Source organism: Eretmochelys imbricata, chromosome 3 (assembly GCF_965152235.1).
Source record: "Eretmochelys imbricata isolate rEreImb1 chromosome 3, rEreImb1.hap1, whole genome shotgun sequence".
NCBI classification, from domain to species: domain Eukaryota; kingdom Metazoa; phylum Chordata; order Testudines; family Cheloniidae; genus Eretmochelys; species Eretmochelys imbricata.
This window is the reverse complement of record NC_135574.1, coordinates 206,142,900-206,167,341: the sequence shown is the minus strand read 5'-3', so window position 1 is coordinate 206,167,341 and position 24,442 is coordinate 206,142,900. Positions and strand designations below refer to the sequence as shown.

Here is a 24,442-nt window from a genome sequence, read left to right as displayed (position 1 = left end):
GGAATATAGGAACTCTTTTTCATTAAAAGAGAGAAGTCAAAATACCTAACCTTAAAAAGCTGAATGCAAAGAAAAAAACCGACAAAAACCCGTTGCAGCACAGCGAATTCAAACAGTGCTATGAATTAACCAAAGGGAATCTATTGAAACCTATTGAGATACTTCGAGTCAAAGGATCCGTTTCTTTTTGTTGTTTTGCTAGCCCCAGCCAGCTGAAAAAAAAAAACAAAACAAAACAAAAAAACCCCTCCTTGCTTTCAGTCGTGTACTACGGTAAAGATTAATTGCAACTTGAAAGGTACAAGTATTCTAAACTAATTTTCACAACAACAGAGTGGAAAAAATGTTGGGGAGGGGGAGACACCCGTCTTCAAAAGCAGGTGCAGCAGTGTGCATCATCTGACAGTTGGAGCTGCTGCTGGGCTGTGCAGTACTTCTCGCACGGCCGCTATGGCTCACCAGACAACACGGCTTGCGTTGAACCCTAAAGCCGTTTTTGATTGGGGAGTCTTCGGGGCAAGGACTGGGCCTTCCTTTCCATTTGGGCAGCTTCCGACCTGAGCACCCGGCGGGCACTACTGCACGCTGCATGAAGCGGCACAACATACCAGTAATAATGACTTTAGCACCGATCTGGGGAAAGGCGCTGTCCAGTCAGTTGTAATAAACAGAGCCTTTTAAAAAATCAAATAGTATCAGTGTCTGAAACTCAAGACGTGACTGTTATTTTTGAAGCGTTTGAACTGAATGAGTCCCTCTAAAACTACAAAGCAGCTTCTCTTCCAACCCTATTTAACTCTTTGTCTTCAGCAGAAAACTTCCACGTTTCCCCCAGGGGATTCCCAGCTGAGTCCACCCCGCCCCCTTCCCTTACAAACCACTTTGTTTGCGCCAAGTTCCCTTCACAAGCAAGACGAGACCAACGGCATATGTGGGAATTTGCACAGGGAATATTTCATAGCTCCTCAGGCCAGGAGAGACCGCTGTCATCTTCTAGTCTGACCTCCTGTGTGACACAGGCCATAGGCCTCCTCTGAATGAATTCCTGTTCGAAACAGAGCCCAGCTTTCACAAAGAGATCCAGTCTTGAGTCAGTTCAGCGCCACGTTTTGCAACTTTTTTTTTTTTAAGGGAATAAGGCATGTTGTGTTTTTCTCGCTCGGTTTCGTTTGTATTCTGCCAAGATGGAAAATCAGTGGCAGCAAAGCTCAATTGCATGGCGTTTTCCTTTTGGCGAGGCTTGCTGGGGAGACGCGTTTCTACAAGATCCCCTATTACCCTGTCCTGTGACAACTCATTGCGGGGGCGGGGGGGGGGGAGCACAGCCAGTTTGGGTCAAGGAGTTTGCTATTTTGAATGTTCCTGCAAGCGCATCGGAGCGAGCGGCTAAACGGTTTGTCCACCCCTCAGCTTTATTGATTTGCCTACTTTACTCCAGATTTTAAGCATGCCTCCCTGTATCAGCCGACAGGCGCAGAGCGGTTTTGATTACTCAACATAGCACCAGCCTCATGCGTTTGGCGGAACAAACCCAGAATTGGGCTGAAGTGTGACCTGCAAAGAGCAGAGCCCTGCCTCCGATTAGATGTTTTTTTAAATCGACCTTTCCCCCTTCCTGGTGTAAGTATCAAGTGGATTACAGATTTTTACTTCCACACACCCACACCCCCTTTGTCAGACCGTTTCATCAGATCCACAAACCCCATTTTTGTACGTATCAAGCTGACCAGAGATTGTTTTACACACACACACCTTGTAGGTTGCAATCAGAAAGGTTCATCAGGTTTCTAACCCCCATTGTTGCATGACGCATAAACAATTGCTGGGTTGCTACTGTTTGACCTAGGGCTCGGGAGCGAGCGCAGCGCGTTTGCAGGAATTAGCGATTGTTGTGTCTGTCTGCGGGCCACGCGAGAGACACGCGAATCCCTCAACCGCTCCCTCCCCCCCGCGCCTTCTATTCACCTTCCCCTCTCCCCCGCCCCGCTCCCTTTGTTCAGCAGATTAGCATAAAGCTGCTATGGATCTCCCGTTTAAATAATTACACACAAAAGAATACTACATGAAAGCGAGAGAAAACAAGAGAGAGCCCACGAGTCTGTTCCATTTCACCCAGCTACCAGAAGAAAAAGACCTGAAGTATTTTCTACTGCTTAAGTTTCAAGTATCCCCCAATGGCAATCTGCTCTGCTCCCATTATTCAGCTTGGGGGGGGGGGAGGCTGTATGTGGGGGAAGAGAGCAGTTCTTTTATTACGCAAAGTATACTGGGTAGAGGAGCTTTCTCTTTAAGTGGCGTATTTATGGCGATTTGTTTATGCTATTCAGGCATAGCTGCCCAAAGGCCTAAATGAACTGAAAGTTTTGTTTTTTTTCAGCCCAGGATGGGTAAATTGATCACCGTTTCTGGAAAGAGAGGGAAAAAGTAAATACCCGAGTGTGAGAGAACAGGACTCGATGGCATTTGTTGCAGGACCAGCATGACAAACACCCTAAAGACTGTTACCTTTCAGTCGTGTCACACAGCAATCCAGCATTGATTTCCTTAGCCTCCCCAATAAGCATGTCCTAAAACTGAGTGATCAGGCAATACCCTGTAAAGAGAAGTAGGAGAGAATAACTGAGATTCACATCGAGCCACATGCTGGTGAGTGGGTTGCCCCTTTCTTGTTTCTTTCTCTCTTGGTTTTGGTGTGTGTGTATGTGTATTTTATTTGTCTAGTGCGAGTGTATTTGTTCAGTGATGTGTGCGTCCCTGCCTCCTCGCTGTTTAATGGGGGAGGCAGCGGATTTGTTTCTATTATCATTAGCATACAGCTGCAGGTTACACGAGCAATCCCCACACGAGCAACGTACACTTTAGCCCAGGCTTATCATCACTTCTCTCAACCAGAAAACAATCAACAGCTACTCACACATGGCTTCGTCCCCCCCGCCCCGGTTCCTAGCCCCTCCCCCCCCGCTATGTCTGAATAGTGATAGACGTGTTCTACATCTTCCGCTGCAAAGAATATTTTAACTTTTTCATCTCCCTTTTTGGGGCTGTATTCGTTGTACAGAGAAAACCAGGCGTGCTGGGATTACGGCAGCATCTTTTTTTCACTTACATTCGTCAATCATTGTTGCGATGCAAAAGCTCATTTAGCGTCACGCTTTTTAAGATTGGAAACATGGGACAGCAGAGCGACTAGTTTCATGTGCCGCATAGGATTTTTTTTTTTTTTAATTAATCCGTGTAGCTGTCTCCCTGTGCTGCCAGAGTTTATGCCGCTTGGGGGGGGGGGGGGGAGTTTCAACAGCTCTGTGTATGGGGCAGAAACACGCTTGTCCTCTGCGGGTGCTGGGAGGCTACTGCCCCTGCCCAAAGGAGCGTATGCCCCACGCAGCAGCGTCCATGGGCAGTAGCTGGCCCGCTCCTTGACGGCCGGGGCCTCCTCTTTGTTCCTGCGGCTGCACTTCGGTCCAGGTTGTGCTCGCGGCCGCTCGGCCCTCTGCAGCGTGGGTGCATTTTAAACAACGGCCGGGAAGCGAGTCCCTCCAAGCCCACCCTGCCAGCTCCCTTTCGGGGGTGCCTGGTGACTCTCGCCCGAAATCAGCATCCGCTAGGGCCCGCTCCCTGCGTAACTCGCAACGGGCGCCGGCCCCGTGCTCGCCCAGGCGCGGACATGTTTTTTCCTGAGGAGTGACGCAGTGAGGCGGTGACAGCGGACAAGCACCCCGCTGAGAAGGGCGTCGCGGCGGCTGCCCCGGCTCGTTAAACAGGCCCGGGGGGCGGCGTGTGAAGAAGGGATGCCGCTGAGCGGCGAGAGGAGCGCCGCCCGCGGTCACGGTTCCCCTTCTCGCCCCCCCGCGGCCATCGCAGGATGCCGGGCAGCGCCCGCGAGCCCGGCGCCGGCCCGTCCCAGGCCCGGGCGCGAGACGACACCTGGCCGGAGCGCCTCAGCCCGGCTCCGTGCCTGGCTTCAGCTTTCCCGCCTTGGGCGCTCGCCTGCCGATTGGCTGGCTGCGCAGCCCAGCGCCGGCGGCCATTGGTCAGCTGGTTGCCGAGGCGCCTCCAGCCAGGGAGTTAACCCCGCAGCTGCTGGGTCACGAGGCTGCCCACTGGCGCGCCCCCCTCCCCCCGCCACAATGCACCTTCTGGCCGGCCGCGCGGGCCATGAACAATTCAGCAGCCACACGGCGATCTCCAGCCCCCACCGGCCATCTGCCAGCGGGGCGGGGGCTGCCGGCCCAGCCCCCCCGGCCCGCAAGGGAGCCGGCCTCCAACCCCTGCCCCCGCGCAACCAAACTGCGGCTGCTCCTGGCGAAGCCACCAGGAGCCCGGCCAGGCCCGGATCAAATCAACACGAACTAGGCATGGCTGATAGGAGCGGGCTTTTATTGTTGAAAAGCCAGGCCAGCTTTGCATAGGAATGGCTGGGCCTGGACCTGATGGTTCCTACTGAATGGAGAATCCGAGGCCCGCTCCACCTACTGGAGAACTGAAAGAGAACATTTCATGGTGCTTGCTGAATGCAGCCTCAGGCTAGAAGCCATCTCAGTGCTCCCTAAGAGAGGGGCTGGGAGTCAGGGGCCCTATGGATCAAGAGTGAAAAGCAAGCCTCATTTAGCCAATCATAACTAAACAATCCCTGGCCATGCATACATAGGCAGGTGGTAATTATTGTAGTTCAGATAACTGAGGATGCTTCCCTCCACCAGTCTCTTGTAGATATTTTGCTGAAAGAACCTTTTGAGGTATTGCTTTGGTTTTTCAGAAAGAATGAGTTCGCCATCCACTATCTGGTGAACAAGCTGGTCCAGTGATGGAAGGCCATCCAGCTGTAAAAGACAGGAATAAGCTGAAAAAGCAGCATTGACTTGACAAAACATTGTGGGCAGGTATAGCTACACTAGCTTCTACTACAATAAAACAGGCAGGCTGGATATGCACACACATTTCCAAACAGCACTAGAGAAACAAATACATGTAACAGAACTCAATGGTTTGTACAACTGGATGGACTTAGTTCAGCAACAGTCTTCAAGGCTCAGGCACCAGATACATTAGGATTTGTTGATATTAGGCCGCTCGTTTGAGGCAGACATTGAAGCCTGCCTTTCACCCTTCATTCTCCCTGGCAACAAATATAGAGACAGCTGGTCGCCACATTCCTTGGATGAGGAAGGGGGTGTTTGGTGGCAATAGCTATCAGGAATGCAGTGGAAGGATTATCACACTGTGGCAGTGCGGTGACACTAATGGCTCAAAGGACACTTTGATAAGACCATAAATTTAGGTGTTAATTTAATCTTTTGGTCTGAAAATTCTCACCTATTTACAGTTCAAAAGGCTTCTGTGTGTGTATAGACAGATATACATATAATGTGTGTACGAAGACTGAAAAATGTCTTGAGCAAGAAACAACAATTTCAGTATTTGAACTTCTTAGAAATTGAATTTCCAGACACAGTTCTGGTGCTCAGATAGTTCAGAACGGTTTATGTTTTTAAATGTCGAATTTGCAAGCAACGTGTGGCCTGATTTTCCAATCAACCCCAGCTGCCATGTGAAAACCAGGTTAGTGGTTCTTATTGAAGACAAGTGCCTTTGCTTGGAAAGCTCATACTGCACATGTGTACTATACCATTTTCTATTAATACTTTAACAGCTGGGGCTAGATTCACAAAAGGACTCAGGTACCTAGCTGCCACTTTAGGTGCCTAAAACCCAGAATATGGCCTGAGTGGGATTCACAAAATCCCTGCTCAACTACCACTGCACCTTGTAGGAGCCTAAACTCACTTGGCACCTAAAGTTTCGTGATAAACATTCCTAGGCACCTATTTTGCTCCGTCTGTGCATGCACACTACAGCTCTGCTCTAGATGTCTGGACGCTTCAGCCCCAAAGCAACGCATGAATTGGGGGGAAGGTAAGTGTTCCTCTGCTTACCTCCTCTGTGGGACCCCATCTGTAAAGCAGACTAAGAACTTGCCTACCAGATCAGGCCTCTATATGCGAGCTTACATAAAATGGCTTGGGGAGGACCTCCCTCATAACTTTTAGCCCCATGGCTGAAGTACTCATCTGGGAGTTGACTCTTCGTCTAAGGGGGAAAGATGGCATTTGAACAGGTATCCACAACCTCTTAGGTGAGTACCCTAACTATGGGGCTAGAGGATATTGTGATGTGAGACTCCCTGAGTCTCTCCTGTTGAAGTTGTTCTTATGGAGAAATAATAAAAGAATCACTGGACCAGAGCGAGAGCGTATACAAGAACGAAGAATAACTCTGGAGCCTGGTGGTCAGAGCACACACCTGACAGCTGGAAGACTTAGGATCAAGTCTCCCACCTCCAATTACTTTTAAAATTATTTATTCACAGTGCAGCAGCTTCAACAGGAGAGACTGAGGGAACCCAACACCAGAATATCCCATAACCCAGTGGTAAGGGCTTGCACCTGAGATGTGGGGAATCCCTTTGAAGTGGGAGATTTACACATCTCAGGTGAGTACCCTGACCTCTGGGCTTAAAGTTATGAGAGATGTTCTCTATTCTCCCGTCCCCTTCCAGCTTCTTGTACAATCAGCATAGGTGCCTAACTCCAGGACAGGGTGTGTAGCTGAGAAACCCAAGCAGAAGGAGGTGCCTCTTTAGATTTAGGTGCCAAATTTGCTGAGAAGGGAGGGGCTGAGGACACACCCCTCTCCCTGGCATCTCCCATTGGCTAGTTTAGGCAAGAGACACCCAGCATGCTGGCTTTTGTGAATCCATTCTGAGGCACCTTCTCCCTCCTTTCACGGGAAGCCTAGGTGCCAAACCCAGGTTTGTGAATCCCAGCAATTTTCTAGCTGCCCTTCAGGTTAAATGTGGTAATACTCAGCATCACCATGCCTCAGTTTTTTTGTGAATCTAGCCCTGGATGGAGGTGCAAAACCTCAGCTCTATCATCTGCAAGTCTATGTAGCTGGAGCCCTGCATGTTGAAATAAATACATGTTTGGGATCCTACAAAATGGGTAAATATTCAAAGCATGATTGGCTTTTGAGGATGAAGAACATCCTGTGCAAGACACTCAAATAAATACAATGTTATGGTTGAGAATTTAAACACGCAAGTTCACAGACATGGTCCACACAATGATTCTAACTTGGCTCTTATGCATGTCTTAGTTTCTCTTACTGTATGTCTTGTTACATTTTAATTGAGTTCCATTTCCTATGGTAATCAGAACTTAAAATTCCTGACTTTTGTAGTTTACAATCTCAACTATAACAATGCTAGTTAAACATTTTTACTTATTATGTTACTTATTTTTGCATTTGACTGAACATTTATTTGAATGCCTTGGTCAACTGGAATATGAGCAACAGGTAGTAAAGGTCCTGGTCCTCCTGCTCCCAAATTATATAATGACAATTTAAAAGACACTTGATATATTCCAACGGTGCAGTATGTATTTATTAAGCACTTGACAGCGTGCTCAGTATTGTACAAACAGACATAGGAGATACATATTTACTAAACTTAGTGTTTCTAAATATCAGAATCTGTGTGAAGGGAATTAGAATAAAAACAGACAAAGGGAATGACAAATGTGCATTCACCCTGTCAGATATAGGACCTGATCTTGTAAACCCTCTCTCATGTGAGTAATCCTGATTCATAGGAGTAGTCCCAGTGATCTCAACAGGACTACTTGCGTGTGTGTGTCATGACTAACTCACAAGAGACAGTTTGCATGACGGATTCAGTAATCCTGAAATACGTAAGACACCATTTCCAGGCTGTCCATAGACAATAAAACAGATAGCACATAAGAGATAAGCTGTTCACATTACAATACAGGAAGCACTGCTGAAACAGGGCAGAAAATCACTACCTTCAGGCACAATTTTTTCCTTAGAATTTAATTTTCTGTTCTTTGTAAGTTGTTTTCAAGAAAATCTAAAAATAGTACTTCACTTAAGTACTCTTCATATTATGACAACAGAAGAGACAATACTATCTAGCACCTTTGTATTTTATTTTAACCTTTCCTAGAGACTAGTGTGATGTTACCTCAATACACAGTTAACAATTTTGTATGGTAATTGCAGCAATCCATTAAAAAGTAGTGCAGGAATATAGAATTTCGATATGTAAAACAGAAGCGAAGGGGGTATGTGGAGGGATACGGTAGAATGGCACTAAACCACCCACTAGGCAGCAGCAAGCTTTAGATTGTAGAGAAAAAATTCTGTTTAGAGACAATTATATGTTTACAACTTTGTCTTTAGGGACTGATCCAAAGTCCACTGAATCAAGTGGCAGCCTGTCCATTGGCTTCAATGGGTTTTGAGTCAGACACTTGGAGAGGAAAAAATGGAGAAATTACTATGAATTTATGCTCAGGTCAACAGTGCAAATGACATTAGCAAATGTCTTAATTTCTCCCCATCCCTATATTTGGGAATTTCATCTATCACTGACAAGCCATTCTGTGTTACTTTATCAGCTACGTAGCTTGTGGCCATAGGTACTTATAGAAAGATTTACATCTCACAGGATCTGAAATTTTAGGATGGTTCGTACGGTGCTTTTATATCATTATGCAAAAAAATGAACAAAACTGTATGGAAAGCAGTGTTAACTAAAGAAATGGGAATTCCAAGTCTCAGTGGCAAGTTTGCAGTAGAAAACATATAAGGGGTATAAAAATGCTGCATAAGAAAATGGAGCAAGGTAAACGATGAAAAAAACATTACCAGCAACTTTGAGATTTGTAAAAATAATTAAAATGAGCAATTTCCAGTATTTACTGAATCTTCCTTATGCTGCATAGACTATGTCTATTTAGGCTTTCCAAAGTGAGTAATTAAACAGAAAAAAGTGAAATTTAAGGCAGAATATGGGAGCAAAAAAAAAAAAAAAAAGAAGTGCTCAACAATAACGAATTACTCCAATAATAAAATGCAATTGCTAGTCATTTTTCTTACCTGGCTGGATATTAGGATTTGGCGCAGTTCTTTCTTAAGATCAATAAACCGATCGTGATAGATGGCCATGGACCAAGGTTCCCTGAAATAGCTGGTTGAAAAAGAAGAAATTTAGTTATCCAGTGAACCTCTCATTAACCACTAATAAAGTATTTACCTGCTTTTTTGCTTTTATAAATTACAGTTCTGGACCCATCATGATCGTTTGTTCATAAAATGCCTCCCGTAACAGCATGGTCAATCAATTCTTTTAATGGATGTTCCTGATGTACAGCCAGCTTCAGTAATTACATTTAAAGTGGCTTAATTCAGAGCTGTGGCAAGACCCAGTGAAGAATCCTGATTTTATCAGAATTTAAAAGCCTGAAGACCTGTAAAGAACGGTGTCTCCATTATCTGTCCTCATTTGAGAAAAGCAGATTGCAGGATTAACTGAACTCCTGCATAAACAAATTAAATTTGTGTAGACAATGACACAAATGTTGTTCATCATTAAGGTTTCTGGATTAATAAAGGCCAGAAAAACAGGCCACCACAGTGTTGCAATATGTTCTTTCCACTAGTGCACTAAAGCTAAATTGAATCTATCTTAAGAGGAACTATCTTAACATTTATATTATATCTATTGACAGAAAGCATTCATTACACTTTTTCTGTGAAAAGTTAGAAAACTGTAAGTATTTATTTATCGTTAAGGCCATAACAAGATATATAAGTAGATACTGTAAATGCAGCTAGAGGCAACTGGATGACACAGAAAATGGCTGTTTATTTCTATTTCCTATATAACGAAAAATAATTGTGGTGGTGTCAATAATCTGTAGATTACATGAGGTATATTCTCTGCTTGATGTGTGCATGCAATTCTCATTAATGTTAATGGAAGTTAAAAGGACCCACTGAAGAAAGAATAGGACCAAAAGAATCAGTGTAACTTATTATTAAACTGGGTACCAGATAAATAGGGCCTGATCCTGCAAACACTTACGCAAATCCTTAACTTTGCTCATTTCAGTCATCTCACTGATGTTAAGCATGTGCATGTTTGCAAAATTATGACCACAGTCCTTAGACGTGAACAGTGTCATTGGAAGCGTGTAGTCTATTCACATCAGTGGGATTGCTCTCATGAATAAGCAATATTGCATGTGTAACTCTGATGGGATTTGGCCTAATGTCCTTACAATAAATATATTAATTTCTAAAATAAAAACTCAAATTACATAATTTTAATGACAATTTCCACAGAAAACCAGCATTCAGTTGCTTTCTAAAAGGAAGCCAACCTTTTATAAATGTTGAATTGTGATATTTCCTATCAGCAACTTTTCTATAAATAAAAGCTTCATTGGACTTCAGATATTAATGACTCAATCAACACCACAGTATGTAACTAACAGGGCTGTTCTAATTCTTCACCACACCCATCCACTTGGGTGTTATACCCCCATCTCCTTCCCTCCGGGTGTTTCTTTAGATGGTAAGCCCTCTGGATAAGGGCTTGTCTCTTTTCTGTGTTTGTACAGCACCCAGCACAATAGGGCCTCAAACAGAATGAAGGACATTTCCACAGTATAAATATTTACTGCCACTGCTATTCATCTTTACCTTTCCATTTTGACGGACATAGGAGCATCTTGCAGCACACTGCTAGCACATTACCAAGACTGATTTCATCTCTGTATTTGGGGCTGAAATCTTACAAAAGCTGAACTCAGCTCTAAGAGCCGCTTTTAAAAATGTACTTTAAAATGTATTTATCATATCTCTATAAGATACATACATAGACATGAAGAGTTTCCCAAAACATTTAAACAACTAACTCATCTCAAAACATTTTCCATTTAATGTCAACAGTTAGATGGCAAAGCAAGATAGGAGGGGCACAAGAAAAGATATACCAAGATAATTAAAGATGCTCACATTACACTGGCATGCATGGCCCTGTAGCCAAATATTTTTCCTGTATTTTCACCTGGCATCTTAGTTTTAGTTATGCAATTATTACTGGTAAATCTGTTTTAACAGAGAAATAGCCATTGAGCAGGAAATAGTGATCTGAGCACAGACCTGGGAGCCTGGAATTCCCACGTTTTAATTCTGGCCCTGACATGGATTTCATCTTGTGATTGAGGCTAGTCTTTTAAACACCCTGCCTTTATGAAACTGCTTACATACCTCACTGAGATGTTATGAGGATTAAATGATGTGTGTACAATGCTTTGAGGATACTGAGTATTATTGTTCTTACCAGTTCAGGTGATAACTACATCTTCAGGTACTCATACTTGTACAGTTCATCACAGCATTTCCAAATTTCGGAGCTTAAGGCCTGAAATTTTTCACCAACCTGCAGTATTTGGCTCAAATAAAAATGTGTTTACTCTGGAAGTGGACAATTTCTTGTCTATGTTTTCAAGCCTGGTTGTACAGGGGTTACTAATAGCCAGCTATTTAATACAAAATTTCCTTTACCTTATTTCAAATGGAGAAATGCAACCATTACAGAGTGTTTTAATATATAAGCAATTCTCTTCCTTTTCTGGCAGTGCATATTTATCCTTAAGACAGAATCACCTTTCTAACAACCATATTTAGATTTACTCTCTCAGAATACAACACATGTTCCATTAAATTGAAGTTTAATAATGAAAACGATTCACTTGAAGCCAAACCAACAAGTTGACTTTCTTTGGCTCATTTTAAATTTTATTACCACTTCAACAGTAGTCCCTAAGGGCAAGCTGTAGAAAGCTTGAAAGTATAATGCTCTTCAGTGTACAAGATGAACCTGGCATGCTACCAACAGAAGCTCAGAGGCTCCTCAACTATCATGAGAACAGCATCTGCCACATGTGTTTGCACCATTTAGTCTTTCATAACCTGCCAAAATGATCAAGCTAAATATGTACAAGATGACTGTTTGCCAGGGGCATAACCGATTTTAAAACATGGTCACTTCTTAAGAGGGGATCCCCTGCTGGTAGGCTTTTATATCTATAGAAGCTATCATTGGAAGGCATTTGTAACTAGATGGGGTGAAATGGTCTCCTTTTGAAGACAATATGTGACATCCTTTTTGTTGCTAGGAAGCTGTTCTCTCCTTTCATTGACAAACAATACATAAAGTCTGTTCTGCCTCATCTGTGATGTGTAACCTATATTAGATGAAGGGGAGAAAAAAGAAAATTATCTACTGGCATCCTATGCAATAGGAGTTGAATCTTTTTAATTTAAAGGGAGGGGGGACACATGATAAAAACGAGCAGATAAAGTTGGCCAATCTTGGGAAATAAAAATGTGGTATTTCTGAAATCTGCATGTAAATGGATTCCCTTCCAAAACCCATCTATTTTTAGTCTCCAGACTCTTATTTAATGTACTGCTATACACCACTTTCATATGACAATGTTTTTTTCAAGAATTCTGAAGCAGCAGTAGCTCTCTGATGCTTACTGGTACTTTAAAAAAAAAGAAATGAGGACAGCACACTGACCCTTGTCCGCACTTGCACCACTTAAGTCATCCACACCATCCAAGACATTAGATCTTTCCTTGGATGTGAACATGTAAAAAAAAAAAATATCTAAAGACTTTGAAAGTTGTGAGGTACTTTTACACTGAGAATGCCAAGCTCAGCATCCACAACAAGAAACCATGACAGAAATAATTAAAGGGTTAATAAGAACTTTATCACATCAAAAAAGTCCCATGACATCTGAGTAATGGGCAACTGTAGTGAATGATAAAAAAAGAGAATAGGAACTACAGATCTCTCAACAGAGCCCATACTCTGCCAGGCACAGGTTATTAGCCATTTAGGCATACTCTGAAAAAGGAATATAGACATGACACTCATTTTTACCACCCACTGCTGCACTGAAAGATGAGCCCCTCTTTCAGGAAAATTAAACCAATCACATCCCCACCTCAAACCCACCATAAGTTGTTAAAGATCTGTCCAAAATGAGCAATCATGCAGAGTAGATAGTATAATGTTGTGAAGTCTTGTGATTTTCACCATGAATTTTGTGATAGTTTGTGTTTCTCTTCGTCTCAGCTGCTGGACTTCCATGAGTGTGGAAGAATTTTAGCTTTCATTAAATAAGTAAATAAAAAAAGGAAAATAGCCATCATAGTTGTAGAGAAAAGCTTGAAAATATGACTCAAGTGTATTATAAAGACACACACACACAAAAGGTAAATAAAAAGAACCCAATATTCATTACATTTTAAAATCTCATGATTTTTAAGCCAGTCTGTGTGTGTGTGTATGTGTCTGTGTCCCAACTTATAGTTTTTTAACACTGATGTTGTAAGGCTATGTAGATTTTCTTAATATGATATAGCCCCTCCTTTTTCACATACTTCAATGAACAGTAGTATATTTAACAATGTTGGCATTTAAAGTGTCATCAGTGGCATCTGAGTTAGCACCAACTGTAATGAATATGGCAGTTCGTACTTCAGCGCTATAGTTTCAGACTCCCTGGCAAACACTGCTGCACACTTAGGTCATGCTTTCAAGGTTTTCTTCACAACCAGAACAGACAAAAATGTACCTAAAAAAAAGCAAGCAAGCAAGCAGGGATTCTGGAGGACAGCTGAGGGACCCTTTTGTCCCCCAAGCTGGCTTGTCTTTCAGGTACACCCTACACTTTGGGAATGGCTGACTTACTGACCCATTAAACTACCCAGGAAAAACCTCTTCCTTCTGGTGAGTTTATTAAATGATCTGAATTTTGTGTCTGTTGAGACAGTTTTTTTTCTAGAATAGAATCATGTTAATATAATTTAAACAAATGTAGAAAACAACCTGTATAGATAAATACTATAAGATTTCTACCATTGCTGTATTGCCTTATGCTACCAATTTTTTGGCTCTGCTCTCAGATGAGACCAAGGAGAGTGTGTGGTGATGGCTGGTGGCTTTTCAAAGGCACAAAGGGTAGTTAGGCACCCAGTTCCTGCCAAGAATCAATTGGATCTGGGTACGTAACTGCCGTTTGAAAATATTGGCACAAGTTACCACTATGCTTGCAGCTAGAGTTATTTATCCATGGTGACAGAGAGTCCCCGCTTGGTGTTCAGTTGTCCACTTAAAAAAACCTTTTATAATAGCAGCAATAATAAAACCAAATTAAAGTAAAAAGCAAGGGTCTGTTATTTTCTTATTCCTACTCCCGCTCTCCCCACTCTTCCCTCCAGCTTCCACACACCCAATTCTCTTTATTTCAGAATCCTAACAAATTTATCACTCAGGACAAATTTGTCTGGGTGTGTTTGGGTGTCATAATTCACTGTCTAAAACAGCAGGATTAGTTTGGATTTCTTGACGTTGACTTTCATATCTTTATAAAAGGCAGTCTCATTGGAAGAATCTCATGTTTAAGCTGTGAATCGACCATTAATACAATAAAATGCCCCCCTTTTAGGGTCAGCCACAACAGTATGGTTCACTAAGGACCTGACCAAACTCCACTGAACTCTATGGGAGTCTTTCCACTGATTTCAGTGGGATGTGGATCAGGCCCTAAATATTCTCAACTTCCTCACTTAGCACTCCAAGTATGCCAATAGATGACTGGCACATCAGAGCCCCAAACTCTGAGGTTGTTAATGTACTTAGGAGTACTTTTCCTCTGTTTTAAATTGGGATTAAGGAGGAACACGGAAAAATCCATATTTCAACCAACTCAGGTGTTGCTCTTCAAAGGAGCCATACTAGATTTGCACTTTAGATCAGCTCAGCTTCCAGGCTGCTATAGTTTACATCAGCCACTCACACCAACTTTATGCAGTTAGTCAGATAGAGAGTACGTGCAGGGTAGACTGTTGTTCCGTTTTGGAGCATAACACTCAGCTCACAGAACCAGCTAGCATAACTGAAATAGAAGTTTATAGTGGGTGTAGTTCCTGGGTGGTAAAGTTTAACGCCCACACCACTGGGCATGGCTGCCTATACAGAGTGCAATTCAGTGGACAGCCAAGCAAGATTTTTTTAAAAAGTTTTAACCATATTTTTGACAAAAATTGGATTTTTAAAATACAGTAAATATGCAAAACCTGGCTGATCAGGTACATCTTGGAGATACTATATCAGTTCTCAAATGTTCAGAATTTGAAATAACCCAAAATATTCCAAGCAATTTTCCTCACCTGTTTATACGCCGTAAGCCTATAATTATGCGGTACCATTTATGGAAACCATCGTTGTTCTGACATGCAGCCTTTCAAGATTGGCAAGGCTTGATCTAGGAGGTGGGATGTAGCCAGGTGAATAGTAGTGGGTCTGCCAGACCCTTCTCACTGGTGGAAAGTAAAACCCCACAAATGTTGGAGTGTGCCATCACTCTTATACACTCTGCTTCCCCCACTTCCCAGTGTTATCACTGGACATTTGGTATGACAAACACCTGTGCTGTTGCAACAAATCGTGGCCTGAATTGACTGACACATGTGGCCGTTATTCATATAGGCTGGCCAGCTCATATTGGCTCAAATGTAATTTGTGATTATTCAGTAAAAAATAGCTCGACTTGCACATGGAAATAGCAAATTTCACTTGAGAGCACTGCAGGGGAAATTTTATTGTGTTCAAAATCATTTGGTTGCCTTTGTAGTGAATGATATTTTCCATTTTTTTATGCTAGTGACCACTCAAAGTATTCATCACTACTGCAATGTGTTTAAAGATAACAAGCACATTTCGAGCTACCGCAGGTGCTACAGCAATTTGTACAGTGGGGGTGCTGAGAGCTGTTGAACCAAACTGTAAACCCTGTATATGATGAAAACCACTTCCAGCCAGGGGGTGTGGTAGCACCCCCAGCACTTCTAGTTTCAGCACCTATGGAAGCTACGTGGTAAACTTTTGCATGGGGGCTTTTGTTAGTCTCATCAAGACATTACTTAGAACATCTACAGTTGAGCTATAGGGTTGGCAAAGTTTTAGGCTTGGGAGTCATTGGCACTTAGCTGAAGAACAGCTGCATGGAAAGATGGAAGTTAGCTGGTGCAGAGAAGGAAGTGTTTCAAAGCACTCACAATGTCCATAACTTCGCCCTTTATCAAGGTGACTGCCTTACAATCATCAAGATGGATCATAATCATAGTGTCTTTCTGCATTCCTTGTAGTTATCCAAATAGCTACAGCTGCTAAAAATGCCCACCTAGAGCTGGTCAGAAGACTGTGTCCTATCCCATCAGACTCTAGGCTTAAATATTGTAGCTGATTTCTAGGAAGGACATTTCTGACCCTTCAAGAATTTCAAGTTTAGAATGCAGCAGCTCAGCTATTCAGCAACACACCACTGGTTATTATCTTTTGGATGACATATACAGCTCTATTTAATCTGAAGCATTCATTGTATTAGACCCATAGGTTATCATTAGGTTGCCCCCCAGCTATGTATGTTTTCGCATTGACACTAAGTGCCATATTTAAATAGTTAAAGCCTTTGCTCAGTTGCAAGGACATTTAAGAAGCACAAGAGGAAAATTCTTATTCTGTCACAGAAAACATGGGCAAGTTTTATATGACATTTAGGCATGTACAACTATGTGCCTAACTTGAACATGTAATTGCCATAACTGCAGATGCACACAGAACATATGTGTATGCAAATGGCCATTTCTGGTAATTTCTGCACACAACTGTGTGTTATGAAGGTGCAGACACATTCATTAAGAGTGCAGGATATGTGTGCAATTTTGAAAATCTGGTCCTATAAATCTACTGAAAATCACATCTTCAGCAGCCGGTGCTGATCAGAATTATGGAAATGGGGTTACAACAAGTAGTGACATCAAAGATGGCTGAAAATAAAAAACTCTGATCAAGATCTAGACTCAGAGACAGTCTGCATGAATAGAAAATAATGGAAGCTTGTAATGGTGACACATTAGATAACGATTTTTGATCTGTGAAAAATGACAAGTGACAATCACGAAAAAAATTCACGTTCCCTATATGCTGAGAACCAGCCTCTCCACACAGTAAAGGTTGGTTAAGTCTATGGTAGAGTATTATTTATGACTATACAAACAAAGAATTTAGCAACTACCTTCCAAAAGATGTCTTATTTTCAATGGAAGACGACTTTTTAAAAAACTTGCTAACAAACACCACATCCCGAAAAGTAAAAAAAGACAATTGTAAAAAGTACTCAAAAAGTCAACCCTGCTGGAAATAAATAGCAGGGTTACTGACCCCGATGTTGCTGGGCTTGTGGCATTGCGACTACAATTTAATTGACTGAAACTGAAGTTATTCAGTGAATCATATATGTGGAAGAAAGAGAGAGAGACTGACTTGTGAGATGCTGAATTACAATGAGATTATGATGAGACCAGAAAATGAAATTTACAGTGAAGAAAATAATACTGAAAATTTGCTACCAACCCCACCTGATTTAAATGAGATAAAAAGCTATATTGCATGGCTAAGCAAACAATAATATTAAATTGTCTATATACAAATTTTTAACTGGTTTTGTAATTTTTTTTTTTACAGGGCTTGTAACTTATTTACAATCGTGGAACAAGAAAACAGAAGTACATTACAGCAGAACTACTGCAGGAGTACTGTTTAATTCCTTGCACAAAAACACTACTCATTGAACATTTATTTATCCATGTATTTCAGGTATTCCGTGGATAATTCAGAGATTTGGGACTCTGCTAGGGTGACCAGGTGTCCGGTTTTGGCATTGCTGAGCAGGCCCTGTCCGTTTTGTGGCGCTGTGCAGTAGGGCTGGCAGGCTCTCTGCTAGCCACCGTGACGTGCGGCTCCCGGGTCAGGAAGCAGACAGCATGTCCAGCTCCGAGCCTTAGGGGCTGCCACGGTGGGTGTGCATGCTGCCCGGCGCAGCTCCCATTGGCTGGGTCACGAGCAGGGGAGGAACTGTTGTGAGCGCTCAGCAGACAGCTGTTGAGGGGTCGCCTGGTGTGTGCCTCTCCCGCAGCTGCCCAGCCCTCTTCTCCTCGCGCTCCTCTTGTGGCTGGGCTTGAGCTGCAGCACGTGCTCTGCAGCAAACCACGGTTTGTCACCCCATCACCAGCCCCCGGGAATTGGAGGTATGTGTATCCCTGTCTCCGAGTGCTGGGAATGGGGCTGCACCCCAATCCCCACCGACTGCATCCCTCCCCGTCCCAATCCCACCGCACCCGCATCCCCCGTCGCTGCATCCCTCCTGTCCCACCCCGACACACACACCCATCAAGGCATCCCTCCCTGTCCCAACCCCCCATCCCGTCCTGCTCCCCACACCTACCCATCCCAGCACCCCTTTCCCACCCATCCTCTCCACCTCCCAGAGCCGCCCTCACCTCCCACAGCCCTGCACCTCATTCACCTCCATACACTGCTGCACTCCCATTATGTCCCTATACACCCCTGTGTCCCCCACATCCTCATGCACCTGTATCCTTCTGCCTCCGTCTGCATCCCCACTCACCCCACATACCCCCCCACACCCACTCATCTCTCCTTCACTGCCTCCTCTCACCCCACCCTGCTCTCGTCTTTTGCCTCTTTCCCTCCCCATCCTCTTCTCTCCTCTCCCCCACCAACATCTTTTCCTCTCCAGTCCACCCTCCTCCCTTCCTGGCTGAGTGATTTAGGCAGCCCCTGGAAAAGTGTATGAAAAAGCATCACTGTGTAAGCAAGCGTATGCATGCATGCATTGTATGTGTGTAAGAGATGGTCTCTGTGTAGGGAGGTGTGTGTATTGCCGCATGTGTGTATACCTGCGTGAATAAAACTTGCAGCCTAACTCTTTGACTTTTATTCCTTTTGCTGGCTTGCACACAAAAAAATTGATGACATAAAATATGTGTGTATTCATTTCATAACACGTTTTTAAAAGAGAAGGGAAATCTAAAAGAAATGTATTATTTCTTAAAAACTGAATGTTGTTGACTAGTAATTGCAGAAGAGCCAATGTATCGTACTTTTCTCCCCATCTTTGTCTAGCTACATTATAAACTCTTTGTTGCAGACTCTCTCTTTTTATGTCCAGCACCTGCCACACTGGAGCCCTGATTTTAGTTGGGGTCTCTAGGCATTAAACAATCATTGTAATAATAAATAATGTGGAAGTACATGTGTTAGTGCATGCTAGATGTGTACATATGAACGCATGTGTATATCTGCATGTAGGTGGGGGAGTCAGTTTCTACAGATTTATTTATATAGGTATCTGGACAGGTGTCCATTTCTGTGGTTGTGCTCTATGGGGGCCAATCAGGGCAGGGGTATCACATAGGGAGGGGGGAGAACCAGTCTGGAGGCAGGACAGGGAACCAAGGGGCTAACTGCAGAGGCAAGGGCGGGGCAAACAAAGGGTGCAGAGGGAAAAGGGCAGGGCAGGCAAACAAGCTGAAGCCAGCGAGGTGCTGGGGTAAGGAGGAGGGCAAAAAGGCTGCAAGGGGCAAAATGGGGCAGGGAGCCAGGGACAAAGCTGGGGGTTGCTGAAGGGGGTCAGTCCAGGATGGGGCGGGGGGGGGGCACATGCGCCCACGTGCGCTCGCAGAAGAGTCAGTGCGGGCTGGCTGCTGCTGCAGGCCCAAAAGGTGGTGAAAGGGCGCGTCAGGCCAAGCGAGCAGCAGAGTCCCAGAAGCAGGAGCTTGAGGCAGCTGGTAAGTGTCCACTGGAGGTGGTGGAGGGGGCAGCGCCGACAGTGGTAGTGGTGGGGGTTGGGGGGGACACACTGATGAACTAGGGGGCAGGCTCCACGCCACACCCCTTGTGTCCCCACAAACACAGTCAGAACCCCCACCACAAGAGCACAGTCCAAAAGTTACTCAGCCTTCAGGCCCCCTCCATAGTGGTCTGCAGAGTCCCTGTGTGCTCCCCTAGCAGCAGATGGCCTTGTCCCCTCCTCCTTCGGGGTCCAGCAGCTCCCAGGCAGCCCCAGGCGGCAGCCCGGTGGCTGGGCAGGCAGAGAGGACCCCTCACAGGTAGTGGTGGTGGTGTCTACAGCAGTAGCAATGGCTGGGGTCCCTCACCCCCCCACTCTGGGGAGCGGGCAAGCAGCCGCCCCCCCCCAGTGGCTGAAGTTGGAGCAGTAACAGCAGCACCCAAGGGCAGGTGGGGGAGTCCAGCAGCCGGCCAGCTACCAGGTAGCAGAGAAATAGAAAGTTGGCTACATTGTCGGGCTCAACGGGTAGTGATCAATGGCTCCATGTCTAGTTGGCAGCCGGTGTCAAGTGGAGTGCCCCAGGGGTCGGTTCTGGGGCCGGTTTTGTTCAATATCTTCATAAATGATCTGGAGGATGGTGTGGATTGCACTCTCAGCAAATCTGCGGATGATACTAAACTGGGAGGAGTGGTAGATACGCTGGAGGACAGGGATAGGATACCGAGGGACCTAGACAAATTGGAGGATTGGGCCAAAAGAAATCTGATGAGGTTCAATAAGGATAAGTGCAGGGTCCTGCACTTAGGACGGAAGAACCCAATGCACAGTTACAGACTAGGGACCGAATGGCTAGGCAGCAGTTCTGCGGAAAAGGACCTAGGGGTGACAGTGGATGAGAAGCTGGATATGAGTCAGCAGTGTGCCCTTGTTGCCAAGAAGGCCAATGGCATTTTGGGATGTATAATGCGAGCAGAGGGGCATAGCGAGCAGATCGAGGGATGTGGTCGTTCCCCTCTATTAGACATTGGTGAGGCCTCATCTGGAGAACTGTGTCCAGTTTTGGGTCCCACACCACAAGAAGGATGTGGATAAATTGGAGAGAGCCCAGCGAAGGGCAACAAAAATGATTAGGGGTCTAGAACACATGACTTATGAGGAGAGGCTGAGGGAACTGGGATTGTTTAGTCTGCAGAAGAGAAGAACGAGGGGGGATTTGATAGCTGCTTTCAACTACCTGAGAGGTGGTTCCAGAGAGGATGGTTCTAGACTATTCTCAGTGGGAGAAGAGGACAGGACAAGGAGTAATGGTCTCAAGTTGCAGTGGGGGAGATTTAGGATGGATATTAGGAAAAACTTTTTCACTAGGAGGGTGGTGAAACACTGGAATGCGTTATCTAGGGAGGTGGTAGAACCTCCTTCCTTAGAAGTTTTTAAGGTCAGGCTTGACAAAGCCCTGGCTGGGATGATTTAATTGGGGATTGGTCCTGCTGTGAGCAGGGGGTTGGACTAGATGACCTCCTGAGGTCCCTTCCAACCCTGATACTCTATGATTTGTATTTGGGCTTCAGGAGTGGGCCACCCATTGCTGCTGTGATAATGTGTGGTCCTAATTCCACACATACAATTACAATAACTTTAGTGAAAAAAAACCATGGAGCTGGTTATGAAAAATGGGAAGAGGGGAGGGAAAGAATCATGAAAATCTTTGTGAAATTTCATTTTTTAAAAAATTATCCTTTTTGACTATTTTGCTGACAGCTCTGGTGTCCTTTAACAAATAAAACCTGAAATTAGCATAATATATCTGTCAAAACAATAAATATGTCTGTTTGGGCCTTGCAGTGAAAATGACCCTGTGAGCGAGGGTGGGGGAGAGCAAGCGACGGGGGGGGGGGGGGAATGGAGTGAGTGGGCGGCGGTGCCTCTGGAAGAGGTGGGGCCTCGGGGAAGGGGCGGAGCAGTGTGCGGGGGAAGGGGCAGGGCAGTGCAATGGTGTTCAGTTTTCTGGAATTAGAAAATTGACAACCCTACATTCTGCTACTGTTGTCCTGATCCAAAGCCTAGTGAAATCAACAGAGATTACAATTGACTTCAAGGGATATTCAACCAGGCCCTATGATTTACTTTATTGAAGCAGGATTACAAAATGATACAATTCACCAGTTGAGAGGAAGACATTTATTTCAAGCTTCTTTCAATGGGAATATAAAAATCAGAGAAGGAAATTTGCAGATATTTATAATTTTTTAAAAGAACACTGGGATTATTGTTAAACTGGCAATAATTCTGCTAAGAAATAGTTAAACATTTGATTTCAAATCCAACATGGATTTATTCGCATTTAAAATACTGTTATAATTTAATAATAGTACATAAGTACACTGCACTATAAGCCCAATCTTGTGATCCTCATTCAGGAAAAACAACCATTGAATTGGATAGGGGTTTTTCCTATTGATCAAAATAACACTCCCAATGGATGTGATCAAAACCCCACGGCAGTCAATGAAGAGACCGTCACTGTCTTCAATGGGCTTTGAATCAGGGGTTATACTTGTACCTATTTATGTTTGCCAGCATCTTCACATTGTAAAAAATATTCATCCATCTCATACTGATTTCTCATTTTTATTTTCTGTATTTTTAATATCAAAGGAATATTATGTTATATTATCATAGACAGTGGTCACCATTAAAAAGTAAACATTTACTAACAATTACTTCACCCCAGTAACTGGGGTACTGCAGTTATTTCCTATTCTAAGTACACTATACAGATATTCTGTATTACCTCAGTACTACAGATTGAACTGTTAGTAAATGTTCACTTTTTAATGGTGGCTACTGCACAATAGAGCCTTGCTAAACTGCAGTGTGCTAAACCAAACATATTACAGCTGGCAACCAAAATGGCAGTCTCTCCCCTATTCTCTCTCTCAAAAAAAATTAATAGCAGATGTTTTAAGGTTTTGTGTATTTCTACACAACATAATGCATGATGTATATTCAATATATTATGAAAAATAATTAAAAGGAAACTAAACTGTCAAACCAAATCAATAAAATACACTTTGTGGTGCAGTATGATTACTTATCTAAAATTATTTGTTCATTTACAGAGTCAGAACATTCAGTAATTCACAATGGTCTGTCTAATTATTAATATGAATTAGCAAGGTTCTACCATAAGTAAACTATGTTAAGATTATGTGACTAGCCTTTCCCTATTAATTCTGGCCTTGGAGTTTCTTAGTAACCTAGCTGTTCATTAGAAGCTTAGTTGCTCATTAAAAATAATATTAATTAAATATATAAAATAAATTTAAGCCACCTAAAGATGTCAGGCTATTTATATTGATTTGTTATGTAAGTACAGCTTTAATAGTGTGAATCATGGCTAGCATTTAATTCCAGTAAAAAAGAAAAGCTGTTAGGGCTTCAGTATCCATCCCTCATGAGCTCCTCTTATTCTGGTTCTCTCTTCATAAAAAGCACACCTATTTACCTCTAATTAGACTGGAAAGGGTACTGAGTAGCATTAGTCCCACTCAACCATGCTCACAGCCTTTCCCATTTCCGTTCGTTCTTTTTTTTCCCTGCAGGGAAAAAATATCTCATACAGGTCTGCGGAGTTAACAAAAGAGTAAGGTGGAATCCCTTTTATGTAACTGAGGCACACTAATGCGACAGGATCCAGTGAATTCCAGAAAGCAATGCATTCTAATATTTCTTTTAATAAACAAATGCTCTTAACTTTTTGAAAGGCTGATCTAAATCTTTATATGCAGCGCCTATACCATGTTTAATATAATTCCTGATGTGCAATGATTATCCTGTCCACAAGTCCTTTTTAATGAATATCTTTCACCAGTCCTATTAAAGATAAAATTAAAAACATTAAATATTTTTCTCCTCGCTAATGTCTCTATTATGTTTTGAGATTTATTAGAATTGGGCCATTAAACATTCTATTGTAGTGTTTCTGCTCAGAAATCTCATAAAAATTACACTAATTCATTAATTCTAGCCTACTGCAAAACATATTGTGTGCAAAGTGAATCTGAGAAGAGAAGGCCAAATGGTTACATTTTGTAAATGTCAGTATAATTTATATCATTTTGAAATATTTTTGAACATTTAGGATCATAGACTTGGGGACAAGTAGACAAGACTGAAGAGAACAGCTACCGGAACATCCAGTGATGTTCTCCACTTGTTTGGTCTTTGCAACCTTAATGTCATTTTATTGTAGCTTTTTAGGATGGAATTATAGCATTATTTCTGATAGCAAATGTTACAAAAATACAAAATCGTTCCCATTATAACTTCCTGTTTTCACATGGCTATAACATTACCTTTGGGGCTGAAAATTTGCATGCTTTGTCTTTGGAAAAGACTTGTGTCATGGCATGTCATGAAAGTCACCACTGCTCTGCAGAACAAAGCGGGGACAGTGGATTCCAAAGTCAAGGGCACATCATCAAGAATCCCCTAACTCCTATCCCGCTTCCATTTAAACCAGGAGGATGTTCGTCGGAGCACTTGAGCTGAACACAACTGCCACTGTACAACACAGAGAGGTCTCTAAAATAACCAAGGCTTTATAGGTCAAAAACAACATTTTAAATTTCACCTAGAAAGGAATCGATAGCCAGTGCACATCTTAATACGCAAACAGAGCATTCTGAACTGTCTACTATTTCTAATTTCTACAGAGGGGGTAACTTAAGAGATTAAAGAAAAGGAGTACTTGTGGCACCTTAGAGACTAACCAATTTATTTGAGCATGAGCTTTCGTGAGCTACAGCTCACTTCATCGGATGCATACCGTGGAAACT

The 24,442-nt window shown here is 43.2% G+C and overlaps 1 protein-coding gene across 1 annotated transcript in view; it reads right to left on the bottom strand.

The window, feature by feature from the left end:
• Window positions 1–4,619: 4,619 nt before the first annotated feature.
• The window catches only part of CFAP61 (cilia and flagella associated protein 61), a 215,418-nt gene continuing 195,595 nt past the window's right edge, over window positions 4,620–24,442 (bottom strand). Inside the window, exons 25-26 of the mRNA XM_077812071.1 lie at window positions 8,962–9,052; window positions 4,620–4,820 (exon numbers count right to left, since the gene is read on the bottom strand). Coding sequence (XP_077668197.1) covers window positions 4,620–4,820; window positions 8,962–9,052 — 292 coding nt within the window. The remainder of the gene's footprint in view (window positions 4,821–8,961; window positions 9,053–24,442) is intronic.